Here is a 23,270-nt window from a genome sequence, read left to right on the forward strand (position 1 = left end):
CCTTTTGTCAACATGTTACAGTTGGACTCCATCATAGGATCTTTTAAATCAATTCCGGACTTCTGTAATAGTATTCCCTCCACAAGAGAAACCGAATGCACGCAAAACTGAAAGGAATCAAATTGTTGGTGAAGGATATCTCTTACAATTTTACTGTAAGAATACACTGCATTTCCTATAGTAGCTTCTCTGTTTTGTTCCCGGAATGTATTCCTTATGCTATACAAGCTGTTATGATTATGCTAAGGTAACATTACTAAAAAAGGATGATGCAAGATTGTTGCTCATTGTGATGCAGCAACAAGAATTGGAAAAAAATTGTTTGAAGAAGCTTTGGATTCCTTGGCCTAAGATCTAATCATAGGTTCAGACACGAAAGAACCCTTATTTGAATCTCTGATGAATTGGTGAAGGCAGACCCATCCTTGAGAGAGCCCCTCCTAAGATTACTTTTTAAGAGTTAAAATTGCTTTCTTCATGTTCTTATGTGCTGCGTTTTTAAGCTTTCATTTTCTATTTATGCATTTTCCATGTTATGTTTTTTAAATGTTCATCTTCTTCTTCATAAACCGAACAGTGGTATCAGAGCTCTAATGATTTTTGAGGGGCCTGTTTTGTTTTAAAACAAAAAGATCTCTGTATTTTTTGAAATCTTTTTGTCCACATGAAGCTGCTCCATCAAAGAAAAAGAAGAAAAAGTTGTACTAAAGCTTCGGCAAGTGCAAAACAAAAGAAATGGTTCTGTTTCTAAACATTTGATGGTTTGATTTCCGTTTTCTCAAAAGGAAAAAGAAAAGAAAATGCTTGGTTGCGTGCTCTTGTACTCCTTTTTTTGAACAAAAGGTACTATGATTTTTTGATACTCTGTTTATTTGAAACAAAAACAGAAGAAAAGTTTCCATGTTGGTTGTGTTTTCAAATGAAAAACACAATGAAGAGACCTAAGCAAATCTATGAACTGCAGAAATTTGATTAGGGCATTCATTTCTATAAACTGAAAATTTGTTAGAAGACCTTCAAGTCTATAAACTGAAAATTTGTTGGAGACCTTCATGTCTATAAACTGGAAAACCAATGGAGACCTTTATGTTTTAAACTGAAAATATGATGAAGACCATCAAGTCTTTAAACTGAAATTTGATGAATATTTGGAGGGCCATCAAGTCTATAAACTGAAATGTTACTGAAGGAACTGTGCATGTCTGAAAACTGCTGAAAATTTGCTACTGTTATTAAAAAGCCAAGAAGCTAGTTATTATGTGTGTTCTTGTTCTTCATTGTGTTGCAGCAACAAGAATGAAAAAAAATTATTTGAAGAAGCTTTGGATGTTATGTGATAGGATCTAGTCACAGGTATAGACACCAAAGAACCCTTATTTCAATCTATGATGAATTGGTGAAGGCAGACGCTTCCTTGACAGACCTGACCCCAGCCCCCCCTAAGACTAACTTTTTAGAGACTAAAATTGGCTCACTCATGTTCTTATGTGCTGTGTTTTTAAGCTTTAATGTTCTGTTCATTTATTTGCCATTTTATGTTTTTCTAATGTTCATCTTCTTCTTCATAAACCCAACAGAGATCCAATGATCTTTGGGGGGCCTGCTTTGTTTTAAAAGAAAAAGATCTCTGTACATTTTGAAATCTTTGTGTCAAAATGAAGCTGCTCCATCAAACAAAACAAAGAAAAAGTTGTTTTAAAGCTTCGGCAAGTGTAAAACAAAAGAAATGGTTATGTTTTTAAACATTGATGATTTGATTTCCTTTTTCTCAAGAGGAAAAAGAAAAGAAAATCTTGATTGTAGGTTGTGGTACTCTGTTTCTTGAACAAAAGATATTATGATTGGTTGATACTCTGTATTTTGGAAAAAGAAAAAAAGAATAGAAGTTCCATGTTGGTTTCGTTTTTAAATGGAAATGAAGAGACCTAAGCAAATCTATAAACTGCAGAAATTTGATGAAGACCTTCATGTCTTTAAACTGAGAATTTGTTAAGAGACCTCCAAGTCTATAAACTGAAAATTTGATGGAGACATTCATGTCTATAAACTGGAAAACCGGTGGAGACCTTCATGTCTTTAAACTGAAAAAATCATGCAGACCATCAAGTCTTTAAACTGAAATTTGATGAATATTTGGAGGGACCATCAAGACTATAAACTGAAATGTGATTGAAGGAATTGTGCATGTCCGAAAACTGCTGAAAATTTGATATATATTTGTATTTAAAAGCCATGAGCTATTTATTATGTGTGTTCTTTTCATTCATTGTGATGCAGCAATAAGAATGAAAAACATTTGTTTGAAGAAGCTTTAAATGTGTTATGTGCCTTGGCGTACAATCTAGACACGAAACCCTTATTTGAAGCTATGTTGAATTGGTGAAGGCAGACTTGTCCTTCACAGAGCCCCCTCCTAAGACTAACTTTTGAGAGAATAAAAAAGGCTTTCTTCATGTTCTTATGTGCTGTGTTTCTAAGCTTTCATTTTCTGTTTATGTGTTTGCCGTGTTAAGTCTTTTGAATGTTCATCTCCTTCTTCTTCATTTACCCAATAGTGGTCCAATGATCTTTTGAGGGGCCTGTTTTGTTTTAAAAGAAAAAGATCTATAAATTTCGAAATTCTTTTGTCCAAATGAAGCTGCTCCATCAAAGGGAGAAAAGAAAAAGTTGTTTTAAAGCTTCAGCAAGTGCAAAACAAAAGAAATGGTTATGCTTTTAAACATTGATGGTTTAATTTCTTTTTCCCAAAAGGAAACAGAAAAGAAAATGCTTGATTGCGGATTGCGGTACTTTTTTTTCTGAATAAAAGATATTATGATTGTTTTATACTCTGTGTTTTTTAACAAAAATAGAATAAAAGTTTCCATGTTGGTTGCATTTTCAAATGAAAAACACAATGAAGAGACCTAAGCAAATCTATAAACTGCATAAATCTGATGAAGTCCTTCATGCTTTTAAACTGAAAATTTGTTAGGAGACCTTTAAGTCTATAAACTGAAAATTTGATGGAGACCTTCATGTCTATAAACTGAAAAGCTGATGGAGACCTTCATGTCTTTAAACTGAAAATGATGCGGACATGTTTTTAAGCTTTTATTTTCTGTTTATGCGTTTGCCATGTTATTTTTTTTGAATGTTCTTCTTCTTCTTCATGAACCCAACAGTGGTGCAATGATTTTTAAGGGGCCTTTTTTGTTTTAAAAGAAGAAGATCTCTGTATTTCTGAAATCTTTTTGTCCAAATGAAGCTGCTCCATCAAAAGAAAAGAATGAAAATGTTGTTTTAAAGCTTCAGCAAGTGCAAACAGACAGAAATGGTTCTGTTTTTAAACTTCTGATCGCTTGATTTCCTTTTTCTCAAAAGGAAAAAGAAAAGAAAATGCTTGTTTGCGGGTTGTTATACTCTGTCTTTTGAACAAAAGATATTCTGATTGTTTGTGATACTCTGTTTTTGAAACAAAAACAGAGGAAAAGTTTCCATGTTGGTTGTGTTTTCAAATGAAAACCACTAAGAAGAGACCTAAGCAAGTCTCTAAACTGCATAAATTTGATGGAGACCTTCATGTCTTTAAACTGAAAATTTGTTGAGAGACCTTCAAGTCTATAAATTGAAAATTTGATATAAACTGGAAAACCGATGGAGACCTTCATGTCTTTGAACTGAAAATATGTTGAAGACCATCAAGTTTTCAAATGAAATTTGATGAATATTTGGACATAAACTGAAATGCGATTAAAGGACCTATACATGTCCAAAAACTGCTGAAAATCTGCTAATATTTGTTGTTAGAAAGCCATGAGTTGGTTATTGAAAAGAAAACTCGTCCTTGACAGTGCCCCCTCCTAAGATCAACTTTTGGGAGAATAAAATTGCTTCCTTCATGTTCTTATGTGCTGTGTTTTAAAGCTTTTATTTTCTGTTTATGTGTTGCCCATGTTATGTTTTTTGAATGTTCTTCTTCTTCATGAACCCAACAGTGGTCCAATGATCTTTGAGAGGCCTGTTTTGTTGTAAACTAAAAAGATCTCTTTCTTTTTTGAAATCTTTTTGTCCAAATGAAGCTGCTCCATCAAAAGAAAAGAAAGAAAAAGTTATTTTAAAGCTTCAGCAAATGCAAAACGATAGAAATGGTTATGTTTTTAAACTTCTGATCACTTGATTTCCTTTTTCTCAAAAGGAAAAAGAAAATGCTTGGTTGCAGGTTGCGACTTTTGAACAAAAGATATTCTGATAGTTTGTGATGCTCTGTTTTTGAAACGTTAAAAACAGAATAAAATCCCTATGTTGGTTGTGTTTTCAAATGAAAACTACAGTGAATAGACCTAAGCAAGTCATTAAATTGAAATTTGTTGTGAGACCTTCAAGCCTATAAACTGAAAATTTGATGGAAATATAAATTGAAGAACTGATGGAAATCTTTCATGTCTTTGAACTGAAAATATGTTGAAGACGGTTAGAAGTTGTATTTATACCAAATCGCTTGGTTACTGGGCTTTTATAGTGTATATAAGTGGCTTGGGCACCCTCTTCCTTTGAGCTAGCTTTTGGGAATGAGTTCTACCCAAGCTCATTTATCAAAGATCATCAAGTCTTTATAATGAATTTGATGATTTTTTGGAGGGACCATCAAGTCCATAAACTGAAATGTAATTGAAGGACCTATGCATGTTCAAAAACTGCTGAAAGTTTGCCAGTGTTTGTTATTAAAGAGCCATGACTTGGTTATTATGTGTGTTCTTTTTGTTCATTATGATGCAACAACAAGAATGAATGAAAAAGAAAACTGTTTGAAGAAGCTTCGAATGTTGTTGTGTGCCTTGGCTTAGGATCTAGTCACAGGTCTAGACACGATAGAACCCTTCTTTCGATCTATGATGAATTGGTGAAGGTAGATTCGTCCTTGACAGGCCCCCCTCCTAAGCCTAAATTTTGAGAGAATAAAATTGGTTCCTTCATGTTCTTATGTGTTGTGCTTTTAAGCAGAAACTTGATGAAGACCTTAATGTCTTTAAAGTGAAAATTTGATGGAGACCTTTGTGTCTTTAAACTTAAAATCTGATGAAGACCGTCAAGTCTTTAAACTGAAATTTGATGAATATTTGGAGGGACCATCAAGTTCATAAACTGAAATGTGATTGAAGGACTTGTGCATGTTCGAAAACTGCTGAAAATTTGCTAATATTTGTTATTAGATGGCCAAGAGCTAGTTATTATGTGTGTTCTTGTTTTCATTGTGATGCAGCAACAAGAATGAAACAAAAAAATGTTTGCAGACGCTGTGGATGTTATTATGGGCCTTGGCATAGGATCTAGACACAGGTTTAGACACAGAAGATTCCTTATTTGAATCTATGATGAATTGGTGAAGGCATATTCATCCTTGGTAGAGCCCTCTAAGACTAAGTTTTGAGACATTAAAATTGCTTCCTTCTTATTGAATAGTAAATGCCTTTATTGGCTACTGTTAACTAAGAAAGGCATATCCTAAATTATTGTCTCTGATTTAGGATCTTGCGTCTCAAAGGCAAAATAAAACATGAAACAAAAATAAAACTCTTAATTAGGTAAACCTATGCTGGCAGCAAAAACTGTGCATTTATTGTTGTTGGCTTCTCCCTTCTTTGATATTGCCATCCGATAAAAGCATGTATATCATCATTCCCCTCTCGGCTTTGAGCTTGTCGTCAAGCTCAAACGCTGGACAAGATTCTTGGAAGTGTTCCGTCGGGTCCTATGTTGCATCCTCATCGAAGATCCTGCCCATTGTACTAACCACTCCCATTTGCCTCTATTGAGCCTGCTGTGTATAATAAATTGGAGGGTTGGCAATGCCTTGCCATTGCATACTGGTGGTATATTGCCCTCACAGCTAGTTGAGGTCATTTTTACTCCTTGAGAGACACATGGAACACATCATGTGTTCTACTTCCCATTAGAAGTTCAAACTTGTAAGCAATAAGTCCTACTTTGGCCATGATTCTGAAAGGTCCAAAATATTTTGGGAGAAGTTTATGATACTTCTGCCTTGCTATGTTAACTGAAATTATGGTTGAAATTGTAGTTATACCCATTTCTCAACTGCAAAACTTAACTCTCTATGCCTGAAATCACAAGTGTTATTCATCCTCTATTGGGCTTGCAAAAGCCTATCATGAGCAGCTTTGATACTGCATCTTTCTCATGGAAAGCTTTATCCATTGCTTCAACCTATGTAGAACCCGCTAAATAAGAAAGAAGCCGAGGAGGCTTTTTGCCAAACTAGTTGAAAAGGGATGGTGCTAAGAGCAGTGTGATAAGAGGTCTTTTAGCAGTACTCAGTCGAAGGTATCCAATCAACCTATTGTTGCGGTCAATCTCATGTGAGACACCATGGGTACATAACCGATAGTGCGGTGCTGGTGCATTAAAGCATTCTGCACAAATTCTAACACAACACGCTTCATAACCTTCCATTAAAAATCTTGACGAAGATATTGTATGGTCTTTTGCCCAACTTCATCAGCAATATTGTGGATAGCTGAAATAATGGTGGACAACTGAGGAGGTAGGTAGAAGATATACCTTTCCCTTGAAGAAAATCAGCCCGGCTCATACAGCCCAATCTGTTCATAACTCCCCTTGTTCAATATGTTGCTGCTGCTGTAACAATTCCTGAGAGGTTGCTATTTCTTGTTGAATGACATGAACGATTTCAACTTGAGGAAAAGAGACTGCCATGAGCTGTAAGGAATCTTCTTTTCCTCTCGATAAGCCATCCATAGCTTTGTGCAATTTCGCGGCCTCCGAAGATCAAACCCCATCAATTTGTTGATCCAGTGCTGTTGCGGGAATGCGGTTAGATGTTTTTCTGATATGTATTTAAGGCTAAAATGATCAGTACATATAAGGAAGTGCTTACCCCATAGGTAGGGACGCCAATGATATACTGCCTTGTCTAATTTTATCAGTTCACGCCTGTATGCAGCTAGTGTGAGGTGCTGGTCTGCAATTTTACGGCTGAAAAAAGCAATATGGTGACTTGTGTTGTAATACAACCCCAAGCACAATGCTGAAAGCATGGTATTTGGCCATAAACACTTTCTCAAAGTGGGTTAACTTTAAAATTGGAGTTGTTGAAAGAGGCTTTTAATTTATTGAGAGCAATATCTGCTTCTGGAAAGCATTTTTCTTCAAGAGACTAGTTAAAAGTGCGGCTACTTGTCCACAATCTTTGATGCATTTCCTGTAGTATCCTACTACACCAAGAAACCCCCCTAGAGCCTTGGTAGAATGTGGAGTTGGCCAGTGATGGTTTTAATTCTCATTATATCAACTTCCACTCCGGCTTCATGGATGACATGTCCGATATAGGTTACGTGCCTCACCAAAGAAATAGACTTCTTTAAAAACATGTTAACGCACAGGAGTTCAAAAACTATTTTTACATGTTGTATATGTTCACCCATGTTTTGCTATAAATTAATATGTCGCCAAAGAAGACCAAGACAAACTTACAAAAATGAGGCTGAAAAATCTTCATTCGTCAAACTCTGAAAAGTTAGGTGGCATTAATAAGCCCAAAGGGCATGACTAGGAATTCAATGTGCCTATGGTAAGTTCTATAGGTTGTCTTCTCCACATCTGATGTTGCCATTCTAATTTGGTAGTAATCCGATCGTAGATCTAATTGTTTAAAATGCTGTACCCAATGAAGTTCATTCAGCAACTCATTCACCACTGGTATCGAATCCTTAACAGTTCATGCATTAAGCTCATGGTAATCCACACAGAAATGCCATGAACCATCATGTTTCTTGACTAAAAGGATTGGGGAAGAGAATTGTGATGTACTTGGTCGAATGATATCTTATTGTAGCATCTAAGCGCCGTGTTTCTCAATCTCATCCTTTTGATGTGAGTATCGGTAAGGTCGTACTACACCTTGTCCCGACTCAGGTATAAGAGGAATGCGATGAGCAAACCTAAAGGCTCCAAAAACAAGTCTGTATATTTAGCCAATAATTTGTTTAACATTATTATAGCTGAATTCTGTATTTGCATCAAACTAAGTTGTGTTTTAGCCTTCGGAGGTCATCCTCGCCGCGAAACCTCCTACCCATTGAGCACAAATTTCATAGTTCCCATAAAATTGGTCCAAGAGTGCACAACCATTTTCCTCCTAAGATCACGTCCAATCCCTTTAACTTAGTAGTATAAAAATCAGCTTGAAAGTAGTCATATGCAACCTAAACCGGTACCGACTTATAGATGCCCGTGATCCATACATTTTCCCCATAGACTTGCAGCCTTGGTCTTCTCCATACTTCTAGTCCCAACCTTGGTAGTAAGCCTTCATGCAAAAAGTTTTATGTGCTGCCAGAATCTACTAATATCGAAACAACAACTTCTGATACTTCTGCTAATAACTATGTGGTAGGAGAATTGCAGGTCCCACTATTGGCATTTGGAGAAATCTCAAAACCTACCGCCATATCTTCGTTTGATTCACTATTGGCATCTGAATCTCAATCTAAAATAACCTTTTATATTTGTGCCTACTGTATAGGATTCATCATAGTTATACCACAGTCCCTCGTCCCTCCTTTCAGTCATTTTTGCTCGTGTAAGTCCCTTGACATTGCAAAGAGCTCATTCTATTGGTGTCCCCCACCCTTTGCAATTGAGCTCTTGTTAGTAAATATAACAGATTCATTGTTGTTGGAGTTGGGGTTAGGCCATAATGCACAAGCCATGTTGATGACAATTTCGGTTTTCCCCGACTCCTGCAACTCAATGTCAATCTTGAGTTCTTTCAACCCAGCCATAAAAAGATTCACTTGTTGGCGTGGGTTAAGATCAAAAGTTTTGGCCAATAACAACTGGAATTGGCGTTGATATTCTTCGATAGATCTGGTATGTTTGAAACTGGCTAGTTCGCCCAAGGGGTTATTACTCATAGGTGGCCGTAGTCTTACATGACAACAATCCTTAAATCGCCCCTAGTTCAGTTCTGTCTCCTCTTGTTCTACTTGATCAAACCATAATGTGCCTCACCTAATAGATAGAATGCAACTAAGCCTACCTTATCGCCTCCCGAAGTGCTTTGATTAATGATGAATTTTTCACATCTTTTCAGCCATCCTAAAGGGTCGTGAATGCCATCATAAGTATGAAATTCCATCTTGGAGTACGGAGGTACCATAGATACTCCCGATTACATTTCATATATGTCTCCCTGAACCCGAACTTCCGCCGCTAGCACGGGTACTACTATGTGGTCCTTCTGCATTGTTTTTATCATGTACTTATGTGCCGTGTTTTTAAGCTTTAATTTTCTATTTATGTATTTGTCATATTAAATTTTAAATGCTCGTCCTCTTCTTCATAAAACCAACATATAACTATGTTTTGTGTGGTTGTACTCAAACTTACTTAGCCCGCAATAGTTGCATTTAACACCTTGGCTTTGCATTACTGAAGAACACGTATATTTCCAGATGGGAATGGATTCAAAACAAGTACCATGAGATTGGGTGCTGATGTTATAGTATTCAGCCGTGCATCTCGTGGAAGGTACTTTCATTTCCCCCCTCTTTGGCTTATGCAACAGGCTTCGTATTTTAGTCTAATATATGAGTTGCATGGAATGGTTGTATCGCTGCTCATTTCTTTTCCACACTTTTTCTAGAATTTAATGGTTCTGCTTTATTAACAATTGGACGCAACTTGATAAGTTGGTACTTCAACATGACATGATTTTTCCTATATTTCAAAAATATTGCAAGTATTGATAAAACATTAGGAGCAGTGGAGCACTCTGTCCGTTGGCTCTTTCTTAAAATATCCTGTCGTGCATTTTGTTTCACTTTGTGATTTCTCTTTCATTGCGTTTCTATGAGAAAAGCATAGATATGGTTGGTGTTCAGAATTATTGAATTTGAAACTTATCTCAAGCTGAATGCAGAGCACATCCAATTCATTTTGTGCATGTATTTCCTTTCTCGACATGCTTTTGTTTGCTATAAGCAGGCTCACTATCAATCCTTATGATTTATTTTTCTCCTTTTCTCCAGCATGTATGAAATGATAGGAGCACTGCATTTCAGTTAAGAGGAAAAAGTTGAAACAGTTTACTAGTGGAATCCAAGTTTTGGTTTTCAAGACTAACTTTTCTCTTTGTACTTCTGTTTTTAGCAAAGCAACTCAGAGTATTGGGCTTTTATCCTATACACTATTGCTGAAAACTGGGCAGGATGACGTTATTGTTCCAATGGTAATTCTTATTGTATATAAGGCATTCTAGGGGTTACTGTATTGTATTTGACCGTGACACTTCAACTTCTGTTTTCACTTATATCTCAGGTTGACTTTGACGTATCTGGCCATTGGGCAGAACCAATAATTTATAGCTCACAAGATGATTGGTCTTCCAATTTGAATATGATCCTTGAATGGTCTCCTTTCACTTCAAAGGACATGCTTATGCAACAGGTTTATTAAACCACTCCCAATGATTGTTACATTATGAAACCACTTAGCTTGGTGTCTCCTGATGTATTACAGAGGAGGATATTGTCTATAACACACCAGACCCATCACTCAAAAGTTAAGATCTCTTTTGAGGTTATTGGATCTAAGAAATATACTAGCGACATTCAAATGCAAGTTGCACAACCAATGCGGGATGCTGATTGGGGCATTGCTGCATTAAGCTAAAACTTTGTATTGCTCTCAATTAATCTGCTTTAAAATAATTTTATGAGCATATATGCTTATCCTATTATTCAATAATCTTGAAGAATCTTTCAAATTGATGACAGTTTGTTTTTGAAAATTAGTTTTGTAGAAAACAAGTTCTGCTTATTCAGTGCTTTGTAGGAATTTTTTCAAGGGAATTTTTTTTTGTCAAAGGGAAAAATAAGTTGTTTTGAAGGAAGATCGCTTTATACTTTTCAAAAGCCACTTGAGGGCTTTCACAAATATATGAAAAGGAAAGGGACCTATAAGATAGCCACATTGGCACATACTCACTGGTTCACCAATTGCCACCAATCGTCAGCCGCAATGACTAGTTGTTGTTGGCTGCCACTAGTAATGACTCACGACTCACCTTTTGTTAGTGCAGTTTTTTTCTTATATTTAAATAGCATGAGTGTAATTATATTAAGATTTTAGAGAATTTTGGAAATTTTGAATACCTTAGATATTACCATGATTTTCAAAATATAACATGATTACACCCTCTTCAAGTTTGAAGTCTTTACAATTGGGGAGTAGAATAAAATTAAGTGAACAAACATATGGACCTTTATAGGTGCAAGTACTCTTATGATCACCTAGGAAACAATGTCAAGTTGATTTTTAGTTTCCATAGCAGAGATAAATGGTTTTAGTAGACAGATCCCACAAAAGGTAGGAGCTTGGATGCTATGGTTTTAAGTTTGGCAATTTGAAGGAGGGAATTTGGCATTTACTTTGCAATTAAAGTAGAAGTCCTTGTTATGGGATATTCTCTCTGTCTCTTTGAAAAACATTCTTCTTTGAAAACTCAACTCTTATTTGGGCTTCCTTTTCAAATCAGAATAATAAGCTTTCTTTGAATAATTTGGTTTCATCTATAATTTATGAAAATAGGCTATCAATCTATAATACAAAAATATTTTTTAGGCTTAATGTCAAATTTTAATGTTCTGGTTTCTACTTTTTTATATTTTTTCTTTTCTAGAAATAGCATTTTAGGTATTAGGAGTATTGGTATAACCACATATCAAATGTGAGTTCATGTCAAACCTTAACCTTGTATTGATGCAACCATTGCCTCGCGTAAGACGAACATCACTTCAAGAATTTTCTAACTATAGCACCATGTGTATGCTTGATCCTTATTACCAAGTTTAAAGAAAAGCTTTTTTCTAAACCCACTAAATATTATTTGTTTATACTTTGTTTACATGCTTTTTTGCCTTACTAATTTGTTTGCGTTTCCCAGTTTGAGGACATTGGGCCACATGGAACAAAAGTAATAATATACAATTTATGGCTTAATGATGAAGGCATATACGAATTAAGTTTTGATGATGATGAGGAGGTATGTTATATTTGTTGATCGTCTATTAATAACTTAGCAATTTTTCCTTTTAATATGCTTGTAAAATCTTTTGCTAAATGATCTGCTTGCTATGATATTGATTCTTGCAGAAGCTACTGTTTTTTAAAATACAATATCAACCTTCAACTTGTATTGAACATATTATCATTTTGCATTAGAAAATTAAAATATTTGGCTATTTTTTTGCAAAACATTTTGGCTTTATTTCACTAGAAACCTCTAGACTGTGCTCCCCTAGAATCTTAATAACCTACATATGGAGGACTTCAGAAAAAGAATCAGTTTTTTTATCAGCTCATACATTGTGGACAAATCTGCAAACAATCAGATGGATGAATTTTTTAAAAACACTGTTCAAGGAACAAGTGATCCCCCTCTCCTTACTAGTGAGCTAAGTGTTTTTCCTTTAATCAAAAGTAGTATATTAGTTCAATCATTGTAACTCATTTAAGTAGGAGTTGGTCTTAAAAATTCCTTGCATCTCTAAACAAAAAATTGCATTAGGGGAGGAATTATAGAAAGGTGTTAATCCAAAGAAGAGAGGCAGAGACTTTATGTGCAAGGAAGGTTAAAGGGCTAGGCCCCTTGCTCTGTGTGGTGCACTATACAAGATTGCAATTTAGGATTTATATTGTTTAGGTTCATAACTGCAAAAGAATGAGAGAATGGATTAATTTCAGTTTATAAAAAAATTCTTGCCTAGTTTAGGTGCATATCTCTACCTATACACTAAAACTAAAGATGATTGACACATTTTCATTAGTTTTGAATAATTGAATATGTGCTGATCATCCAATGCTAAAGCCTAAAACACCAATATTAGCGCGTCATTCTCGTATTTGTTGTGTAAACATCTAGTGTTGGTAAGAATTACCCTAAGTGAATTCTTTTAAGTCAAATTTAAAGGCTCATGTGATTTAGTGGCATAGTTGTTAAAGGTAGGCCTCGGTCGTAAGGTGCATGAGGCTGACTTCTTTGAGACGTGTGCCTGGGCATTAAGGTGTATGCCTTACAGGAGTTGATGAGGCGCGCCTCATATTATTAGACTCAATTTTTTTTTTTTCCTTATGCTTGAAATTGGACCATTGATGGCAAATGAAAATAAGATGTATCGGAATCTCATCCATACTTAATCACTTCAAGAAATGAAAACAAAATAATTCAAGAAGGGTTTCAACAAGTCAAATTTTTTTTTTTTTAAATAAAGAAATGTGGAAATAAGAATAACATTTTTGTTTGTCAAATGAAAATGTTGTTCATCTTTAGTTTTTTTTTTTTTTTAATTATAGAAGAATTTGTGCTCATTAAGTTTGTGTTTGTCCATGTATTTATTTTATATTTAAAAAATATTTATGTCAAATATATTATTTTATGCATTGGTTCTGTTATGAGTCTTGTTAGCTTTATTGTATGAATTTTATCCCTGCATCTTGTGCCTAGACTACAGGATCACTTTGCGCCTTGCGTTCTTAAAAACTGTCTAATGGGTTATCTTGTGATGTAAATAGGTGACTTTATGAGGTAGAGAAAATATTTATCTCTTAAGAATTTATAGACTTAGGGTGGACATAATGCTAAATGTTCATTGATGATAACAATTTAATGTTTCATTTTATGAAGAAGATGTAATGATCAAGGGCTAAGATTAATGTCAGTTAATTAATATTGCTGAGCTGTCAAAATGATATTGGTTTATATGTTAGTCAATAGAATTAGTATATTGGGATTAGTTGTTAATGGCACCAATTATATTTGAGGGAGGTTATTTACCTGTAAGGAATCCTATAAATTATTCAGCTGCAGATTGTAAAAAGGGGATCTTAGTTTCTTTCCTCTCCCAAACTCTTTTCAATTTCATTTCTTTTCTCTCCCTTGTTTCATCTGTTTCTCATCTCTTTCTTTCTCTTTCTCTCTTTTTCTCTCCTTCCAAACACAAGGACCTAGGGTAATAACAAAGATTGTAAAAATGGGATAGGAAGACATACCTAGTCATAACAATTGAACGTTTTTGGTTCTTCTTTTTTACTTTTCTGTAAATCCTTTATGTAATGAATTTTATTAAATGATCTTTCTGTATACCCCTTTTTGTATAGGAGGTTATGCTCATCATTTGGCATTATTTGTAGAAAAGCTGATTTTTATAATGTGAGAAAAGAATCCTAGTAAATTGATGATAAATATTTATGCCAACATTATTATTTTGCTTTTGATCTCATTTCAGAGTTTAGCTTGGACATTAATTTTGATTGGTTATCTCTTGTCACCACTATCAGTTGTGGTAGACTATCTGAGCTTGTCATTCTGACAAGTCTCTTTCTTTTTCTATGTTTTGATGATGTGTGCTCTGTGAAACAGATAAAAGAAGTTTTCTGTTAGAAGCATATATTAGTCCTTTGATATTTGATGTAGGACATAAGATTGAGGGATGAAGCTAATCGTGGAGGTCAGATTAAACTAAACCAAAAAACTGTTGAACTTCAATCTCATATATCTTATCGTATTCGCTATTCACTAAGGGTGAGCTTTCTAATATATTGACTTTGTATTTAGCTTCCATTTTTCAGTATGTTCTTTGACTGTTATAAACTACACCTTCTTTATAGGCTTATGCTTCAATTTTATACCTAAGAAAATTCACAAACTTCAGTATTATATTGAGGGGGAAGCCCATACAGCAGTACATTATTGCAGATGACTTGAAACACTCAAAAAAGGCGATATACAGGCCTCAGCTGGGAGTAACTTCAAAAGAAGTAAGATATATGATCAAAAGAAAGGAAACAGTTTTATTTATTCATTGATTAGTTGTGCTCTTTCATCTTTGATGCTTTATATACTAAAATGTCTATCATGCATCCTAGGCTTCTATGAAGACCTGAGTGATGATAAAAGCTCCAATGCTTATACTAAAATCCTGATTGCTGCCATTTATGATCTTTGTTTTTCTTATTTAATTCCAGGCCTCATCTCTGCTTTGCCATTAAGTTTTTCATACTATCTACTTTGCCAATATGCATTTTACTTGTTAGACTTGTTGAGTAAAGTCAAAAGGGAACAAATGAGCCAAATTTGAGCTTAAGTTTAGTACTTGTTTTACAAATCAATTTAGCTGAACATGGCGAAACTTAACTCAACCCATTTGCTTACCTAGAATAGTCCTGCAGTTTATGGAGGTGCTGGGTATCTTACTCGTTAGAAGTTGTATTTGGCCCGCATCAATAAATTAGTGGGTTGTTATAGTGTCAAATGGCTTGGGCACCCTCTTTCTATGAGCTAGCTTTTGGGAATGAGTTCTAATCAAGCCCATTTTATGTGGTATCAGATCCAGCCTTTTGTCTGCGATGATGAGTTTGGACCCAACCCATTTATATGATACGCTAAGCGTGAGGGAGGGTGTTAGAAGTTGTATTTGTCTCACATCGATAAGTTACTGGGCTGTTACAGTATATATATGCGGATTGGGCACCCTCTTCCTATGAGCTAGCTTTTAGGAATGAGTTCTGCCCAAGCCCATTTGACAACTGTTAATACTAGTTTTCTTTTTTATGTTATACACATACATTTCTATGCATTCATAATATATCTTTCACATAATTCATGTTATATAATGTTCCTTTTTTGTGTAGTTTTATGCTTGAACTAAGAAAATTGTGAGAATTTTTGTATTTTGTATTGAAAGTATTACAAAGACATAAATAACTCTCTAGAGAAATAGTAAAGGAAACTACAATAGTCTAGGAGTTTATAGTTGTCGTGTTTACATAATATAGGATAGGAAAGAATAATGGAAATTGTAGCAGTTAAATTAGGAATAACTGCCTTAGCTGGTGATCGATTTCGACGATGAAGCTTATCCCCCATCATCTAACTGGCCGACCTTGACCCCTGTTATTTTGAGGTCATATATAGTATTTAGAGTTTGCCTTGATTTGGTAACGGTAATAAAAATTTTCTCAACACTTGTCGACAAATTTTAAAACTAGTTGAAGGATTAATGGCTTTACCATCTTGGGACCAAAACTTTCAATAGTTGGTGCCAGTTTTTAGGATGAATTTATCTTCCCCCTTTCATTTCTTTTGTTGTACGAAAAGAAACTTATTTGAGAAAGAATGAGGGGGACTAATTCATGGAGGAAAAGGGGTCTTTGTAAAAACTCAACAAACAACTACAATACAAACAAGAACATGAAAGTAAGATGAAAGTAATGCCCTCCAATCAAGTAGGCTAACACCTAAAGAGTCCCTTAAGAAGCATCTGTTCACATTGAAGCCAAAAGACCTTGTCTTACATCAGTTGGGAATTCATACATGTAGGAATACTCTCTAACATAATTCTTTATGAAAAATCATTAGTGTGAAGCTCTGAAAGTCTTTTCTAGATGAATGTGGACCATTTCAGGAGTTATATTTATTTATTTATTTGGAGGGTGAATCTTTACAGAATATTTGACAGTAATACATTTGCCTTTGGGGTGTGTGTGTGTGTCCTTTTGGGTGTTAGGTTGCTGTGGAAACAACAATTGGTTTTATCAAGGAGGCACCTAATCTTGGAGTTAGTGGATTCAATGTATACCATAAAAATCGCCTGATCAGGGTATGGTTTAATGATGTTCATAAATTCTTTTGATGCATTTTGATATATCCATGCATGTAAATTCACTGGTGTATATAAATATTGTTTAAATTTGTATTTTGATACATGGTCACATTAAATAGACTTTGAGTCATACATTAGAATCGCTGAACACCACTGATACAACAATTAGCATACTTTCCTTGCAACTAATTCATAGTTTGGTTGTTTGCAATTTACAGCCCTTCTGGAAAGTCACTGGTGAAGGTGCCACTAAAGGAAATTATGTTGTTGGTATTCTACTCCCTCTACATTTTCCGTTTCTGAAATTTTACCATGATGTGTCAGTAATTAGTGATTTATAATATATTATAGGAGTTCTTGAAGCCAATTTTATAGAACCAGCACATGATAAGCAGGATTTTGAGAGGTCATCACTGTTTATCCGGCTAGAAGCTAAGCTGAAACAAATGCTGATGGATTACTGGTTTGTTACTATTTAGCATGTTTCTTGCAAATGTTTTGCTTTCTCTGCTGTGTATGTTCGCACAGAGCATATACAGTGATATTTTACTTCTGATACATCTTTTGTCAATCAACTCATTTGCTAACTTGTTAGATGTCATTGTATTGGCAGACATTGAATATTGATAACGATTGCTATCCACTTATATGCTTCATTCCTTCCTTTGCTGCTACTGCTTTTTCCTGTTAGTTAATCTTCATCTTGTTAGTTATTTTAATTTGTTCCTTGAGAATGTAAAGCCCTCAGCCAAATGCATAGCATTTGCTCTAGTTACTGCAAACTCAGAATTATACACAGATGATCACAGCAAGACAAATATTCTGGGATTATAATCACATGCAGTTGCCTGCATGTTGGAGAATGTAATCCCATGTGGGGGAAAATAGAAAGAAATCAAGTGGCATATAAGTGGAGAAGATTGGGCCTTGGTACAAGCCGATTGATTTTGTGAATGATGGGTTCCAACCCCACTTATATCGCCAGCCCACTGTGGTTTCCTCAACACTCTCAAAGCCCATGGAATTTCTAAAGAGGACTAGTTTCTGGTGTTTTAACTGTTTGACTGAAGCTCGAGGACAAGATAATGAAAATTTGATGCTGAAATAATTAAGTGCCAGAGTTAAACTTAATAATATGAGAGACTTACTGCTGAGTGTTTCTGTCGGTTCTGTGTAGCCATTCGAATGTGGTGGGATCTATTAGACTATTGTTGTTCATTCACAACCATTAACCAAAGGATACTTCCTACTTTGATAACTTTTCAATTTCTTGTGGACTGTATGTTTATGATGCAAATCCGCCATTTGGAAGCTAAATTATTAATCATTTTGGCAGGAATAACAACTGCTATCTAATTGGACATCAGCCTCCTTGGATTAGACCAAATACGTTAAAGCATACTGCGAAATCACATAGGCAGTTGCCAACTAACCAGCACGACGCTGGTTTCTCAGTTAATGCCGGAGAAGAAATACATCTAGATCAATCTCTTAATGATTTATCGGCCAATTTGCTACACTTGCCTGAGGATCATCCAGTTACTTTTTCTGCAACTGTAAGTGATGTGAGCCGCCCTTTCTTATATTGCACATACTAATTTGGTTCCACTCTTCAGTTTTCCATGAGTCAAGGAAATGGTAGTATGTTGAGTCTAATTCTAATCTTTGAAATCATTATATGCTTGGGCACAATTGCAAATTAGTTGATAGTGGAGACCTTAGACATCAACCTTTGTACTTAGAAATAACAATTGACTGAAAATATACTCTGTTTATTCCATATATCTCAAGGTATTTATACAAGATATCTAGACCTATTTAAGGTAAGTCAACTATATAGGAATAATTACAGGAAAGGTAAGTTAACTATATAGGAATAATTACAGGAAATAAATACAAGAATATTATAGCTACAATTCCTAAATAAGTATACAGCTATATATGCTAAGTCTCCCCCTCAAGTTGGTGCATAGATATCACACATGCCCAACTTGGATAATGATGCATAAAATGAGCCACTAGTAATAGCATGAGTCATCATGTCGGCCAGTTGATATGCACTCTTAATGTAAGGAACCTCTATCATACCAGAATCCAGGTTATGCTTGATATAATTCCTGTCAAGTTCAATGTGTTTAGTTCGTTCATGTTGAACCGGATTGTTAGGTATCTCAATAGCTGCAGTGTTATCACAATAAAGTACCATAGGTTTCTTTGGACCAAACCCGAGTTCTTTTAAGAGAATTTTTAACCAAACAAGCTCTGCAGTTGCATGATGAAGAGCCCGGTACTCAGCTTCTGCACTAGACAATGACACCATATTTTGTTTCTTACTCCTCCAAGTCACCAGATTACCTCCAACGAATGACACATAGCCTGAAGTAGACTTTCTATCCAATTTAGAGCCAGCAAAGTCAGAGTCCGTGAACCCATAATATCCAAGTGCCCATGTTTGGAGAACATAATACCTTTATCTGGAGAGGACTTTAGATAAGCCAAAATACGATTCACTGCATTCATGTGTCGATCACTTGGATTGTGCATAAACTAACTGACAACACTAACCGTATATGATAAATCAGGCCTAGTGTGGGTTAGATAAATCAAATCTCCCACTAGTCTCTAATATCTCTCCTTGTTAGTCGGAATCTGATCAGGATAAATAGATAGACCATGATTCACTTAATGGGAGTATTTACAGGTTCACAGGCAGAATTACCAATTTCAGCTAAGAGATCTAAAATATACTTCCGTTGGGAGAGAAAAAGTCCTTGCTTGGACCGAGATACTTCAACACCTAAGAAGTATTTTAGAACCCCCAAGTCCTTCATCTCAAACTCTTTGGCCAAGTAGCTTCGAAGTTTCTCTATCTCACTAGCATTACTACCTGTAACAATCATGTCATCAACATAAACCATAAGCAAGCTAATATCATCATGCTCCCTCTTATAAAACAGAGTATGATCTGCCAAAGCTTGCTTAAAATCATACTCTTTCATTGAGTAGCTCAACTTGCCAAACCATGCCCTTGGCGATTGTTTCAACCCATACAATGCCTTTTTCAGCTTGCACACCTTACCTCCTCCTAGTGTAAATCCTGGAGGATCCATATACACCTCCTCTATCAAATCACCATGGAGAAAAGCATTTTTTACATCAAATTGGCGTAATGGCCAGTCTAGATTGACTGCAAAAGATAGAATGACTCGAACGGTGTTCATTTTAGCCACAAGAGCAAAAGTCTCTTGATAGTCAATACCATAGGTTTGAGTGTAACCTTTGGCCACCAGTCTAGCCTTGTACCTTTCAACTGTCCCATCTGACCTGTATTTCACTGTAAACACCCACTTGCATCCTACTGTCTTCTTTTCCTGTGGCAACTCAACCATCTCCCAAGTAGAAATTTTTTGGAGAGCCTTCATTTCCTCTTCCATAGCAACCTTCCAAGGGCTTCCTGAAAAAGACTAGGAATAGACACAGAAGACAAGTGAAGAGCAAAAGCTATATGAGCCTTAGACAGACGATGATAAGAGATAAAATCAGAAATATGATAAGTGACATTAAAAGATGACTTGGAAAAACCCAACCTATCAGGTTCTCTACGTTCACGAGGGGGATATCCCCTACCATGATGGTGATCCATAACTTGTGGATTCAAAATAGCATTTTCTAATGTTATAGGACTATAGTCTTTCTCTAAAGTTGAAGTTTTAGGAGAGGGAACACATACCTCAGGGTTAATAGTAGAAGAGTCATCCGATGACATAGTAGTATCATCAAGAGGGGCACTAGAGTCAGGAGAAGGCGTAACAGTGGATGCTGTTTTCTTCTTGTATAACCGTTTTAAAATAACCTAGTTGGTCTTTCATCCTTAAATTCAGACTCAAATTCAACAGAACAAGTATTATTTAAAGATTCCTTATTCTCTATAATAGCTGAATTCTCCCCCTTACTCGACCTCCACAACTTTTTCTCTTCTAACCATAACTGTTTCTCTTCCTTACTACTAATCTCCCCATGAAGAGGAATCATAGTTACATCCCCAGAAAAATAAGATACTTGTTCACAAAACTGAACATCCATAGAAATATAATATTTACCTGTAGGAGGTTGAAAACATTTATAGCCTTTTTGAGAATTAGAGTAACCAAGAACAACACATTTAAGAGCACATGGATCAAGCTTATTCCTATATATAGAGTGTACATGAACATAACATACACAACCAAAAACCTTAGGACAAATATTTAGAGCAGAAGGAATATAGTGAAATTGTGATAACATCCTTAAAGGGGTTTGAAAATTAATGATACGAGCAGGCATTCGATTAATAAGAAAGACAGCAGTCATGACAGCCTCAACCCAAAACCGTTTAGGAACATGCATAGTAAAGCTTAAAGCTCGAGCAACCTCAAGGATATGATGATTCTTACGCTCTGCTATACCATTTTGTCGTGGTGTGTAAGCACAAGTTGTTTAGTGTAGGATGCCATGTTCTAGGAAGAAATTGGTAAGAGACTGATTTACAAACTCACGATCATTGTTAGAATGAAAAACTTGGAACTGAGTATGAAACTGTGTGACAATCATTTTGTAAAATTGAGGAATCACCTGTATAACATCACTTTTAGATTTCATCAAATATACCCAGCTCACTCTAGTGCAGTCATCAATAAAAGACAAAGTATTTATAGCCTGAGGCAGATGGAGTAGAAAAAGGACCCCACACATCAGTATAAACACATGAAAAAGGAATAGAACTCTTATTGAAACTGGTTTTGAAAGGAACACGATGGTTTTTAGCATAAATGTATTGTTCACATCTTAGACTAGAGATAGCAACATTGTGAAACAATTTAGGAAATAAACGCTCTAAATAAAGAAAAGATGGATGCCCCAAACGACAATGCCATAAAAGAATCTTCTCTCTATCAAACGACTCTCTCTCTACTTGAAAACCATGGCTAGGTTCAGATTTAAATTCTGTAGCCCCCTCTAAGTAATAAAGACCTCCTCTTTCCTTACCAATGCCAATCGTCCTCTTTGTACGTTTGTCCTGAAAGACACAATGAGTAGAATCAAATATTGCAGAATAATTAAGACTTTTGGTAATCTTACTAATGGAAAAAAGACTATTAGAAAGATCAGGGGCAAGTAAGACAGATGACATTGAGAATGTAGGAGAAATTGAGACATTCCCAACTCCTGTAATTGGCATAGAAGTCCCATTAGCAACCTGTACAGACTTAACAGGTGAAGACATTAGAGAGGCAAGTATAGAAGAATTACTAGTTATATGATCAGTAGCCCCTGAATCAATAACCCAAGTGTTAGAAGCAGTAGAAACATATGTCAGACTAGAATTATCTTGTTGAGGAGACACTTGAGAGACATGAGAAGCAAAAGGTGGAGAAGTGTCAGTAACAACAATCTGAGTAGATTTCTTATTTTTCTTCTCAGCTTGTTTAAGGTTATACCACTCCAGATAGCCATGCTTCTTCCAACAAATATCTACTGTATGCTTGGTACTATTGCAATGAGTGCAGAAGCGAGAATTGGAAGCAGTAGAATTCACAGGAACAAAAGGAGTCGTATGAGAGGTGCTCTTTTGGATTATTAGAGCTGAAGCCTCAGAATGATTTTCTGTTCCAATGGTGACTTGTCTCTGCACTTCACGACGAACTAAAGAGTAGGCTTTTTCCAAGCTTGGTAAAGCGGAGGTAGCCAAAACACGACTACTAACTTGATCCAAACTGTGATCAAGACCTGCAAGAAACATATAGATGCGATCATCTGCAATACGCTTCCTTTGTTTCTCAATATCAGCAGTACATGTCATGTCATTGGACCTACAATAATCAAGCTCCATGAAAATTGAATTTAACTCATTGTATTATTCTGGGAGAGGTCGACCACCCTGGCGCAATTGAAATGACCTCTTCATCAGTTCATATACTTAGGAAAAGTCAGAAACATCAAGATAGCTCCTCTTAGCCGCATCCCAAACTTCTTTAGATGTCCCACACTGAACAAAGTGTGACATTAGATTATCAGTCATGAAATTAATAAGCCAAGACTTGACAAGGGCATCTTCAGCTTCCCATTCATTATAGCCCGGATCATCTTCTGTAGGTGCAGCCTTTCTTCCAATAATATAACCCTTCTTCTTGCCAGCAATATGCATCTCTAAAATCTTTGACCAACACGATAATTAGAACCATCCAATTTAATATGGATTGGAGAAGAGGTCTTATGAATGGTCACTGTCGAGAGTTTCTTGCTATTAGGAATCTCTTTATTGTTAGTTTTAGTAGACATTGCAGCTAGATGATGGCTAGGGTTTGAACAAAAGAAGGCAGCGGAAATTTTTTTCTTTTGCTCTGATATTGAAATAACAATTGACTGAAAATACACTCTTATGTTTATTCCATATATCTCAAGGTATTTATACAAGATACCTAGACCTATTTAAGGTAAGTCAACTATATAGGAATAATTACAGGAAATAAATACAGGAATATTATAGCTACAATGCTAAGTCTTAACTCAATTGTCTATATCAGTGGGTATTTTATGTTTTGTTTC

At 35.5% G+C, this 23,270-nt stretch overlaps 1 protein-coding gene across 16 annotated transcripts in view; it reads left to right on the forward strand.

The window, feature by feature from the left end:
• The window catches only part of LOC8277614 (protein MICRORCHIDIA 1), a 39,375-nt gene that overhangs the window by 5,729 nt on the left and 10,376 nt on the right, over window positions 1–23,270 (forward strand). For all 16 annotated transcript variants that reach the window (XR_007215959.1, XR_003080834.2, XR_003080833.2 and 13 more), the window contains exons 6-15: window positions 9,477–9,552; window positions 10,174–10,252; window positions 10,342–10,470; window positions 11,969–12,067; window positions 14,498–14,605; window positions 14,692–14,841; window positions 16,590–16,682; window positions 16,904–16,955; window positions 17,037–17,148; window positions 18,022–18,241. Coding sequence is in view for 3 of the 16 variants with exons in the window: in XM_002533613.4 (XP_002533659.2) it covers window positions 9,477–9,552; window positions 10,174–10,252; window positions 10,342–10,470; window positions 11,969–12,067; window positions 14,498–14,605; window positions 14,692–14,841; window positions 16,590–16,682; window positions 16,904–16,955; window positions 17,037–17,148; window positions 18,022–18,241 (1,118 nt within the window). In the remaining 13 variants the exon portion in view is untranslated. The remainder of the gene's footprint in view (window positions 1–9,476; window positions 9,553–10,173; window positions 10,253–10,341; window positions 10,471–11,968; window positions 12,068–14,497; window positions 14,606–14,691; window positions 14,842–16,589; window positions 16,683–16,903; window positions 16,956–17,036; window positions 17,149–18,021; window positions 18,242–23,270) is intronic.

This window comes from Ricinus communis, chromosome 5 (genome assembly GCF_019578655.1).
Source record: "Ricinus communis isolate WT05 ecotype wild-type chromosome 5, ASM1957865v1, whole genome shotgun sequence".
NCBI lineage: Eukaryota > Viridiplantae > Streptophyta > Magnoliopsida > Malpighiales > Euphorbiaceae > Ricinus > Ricinus communis.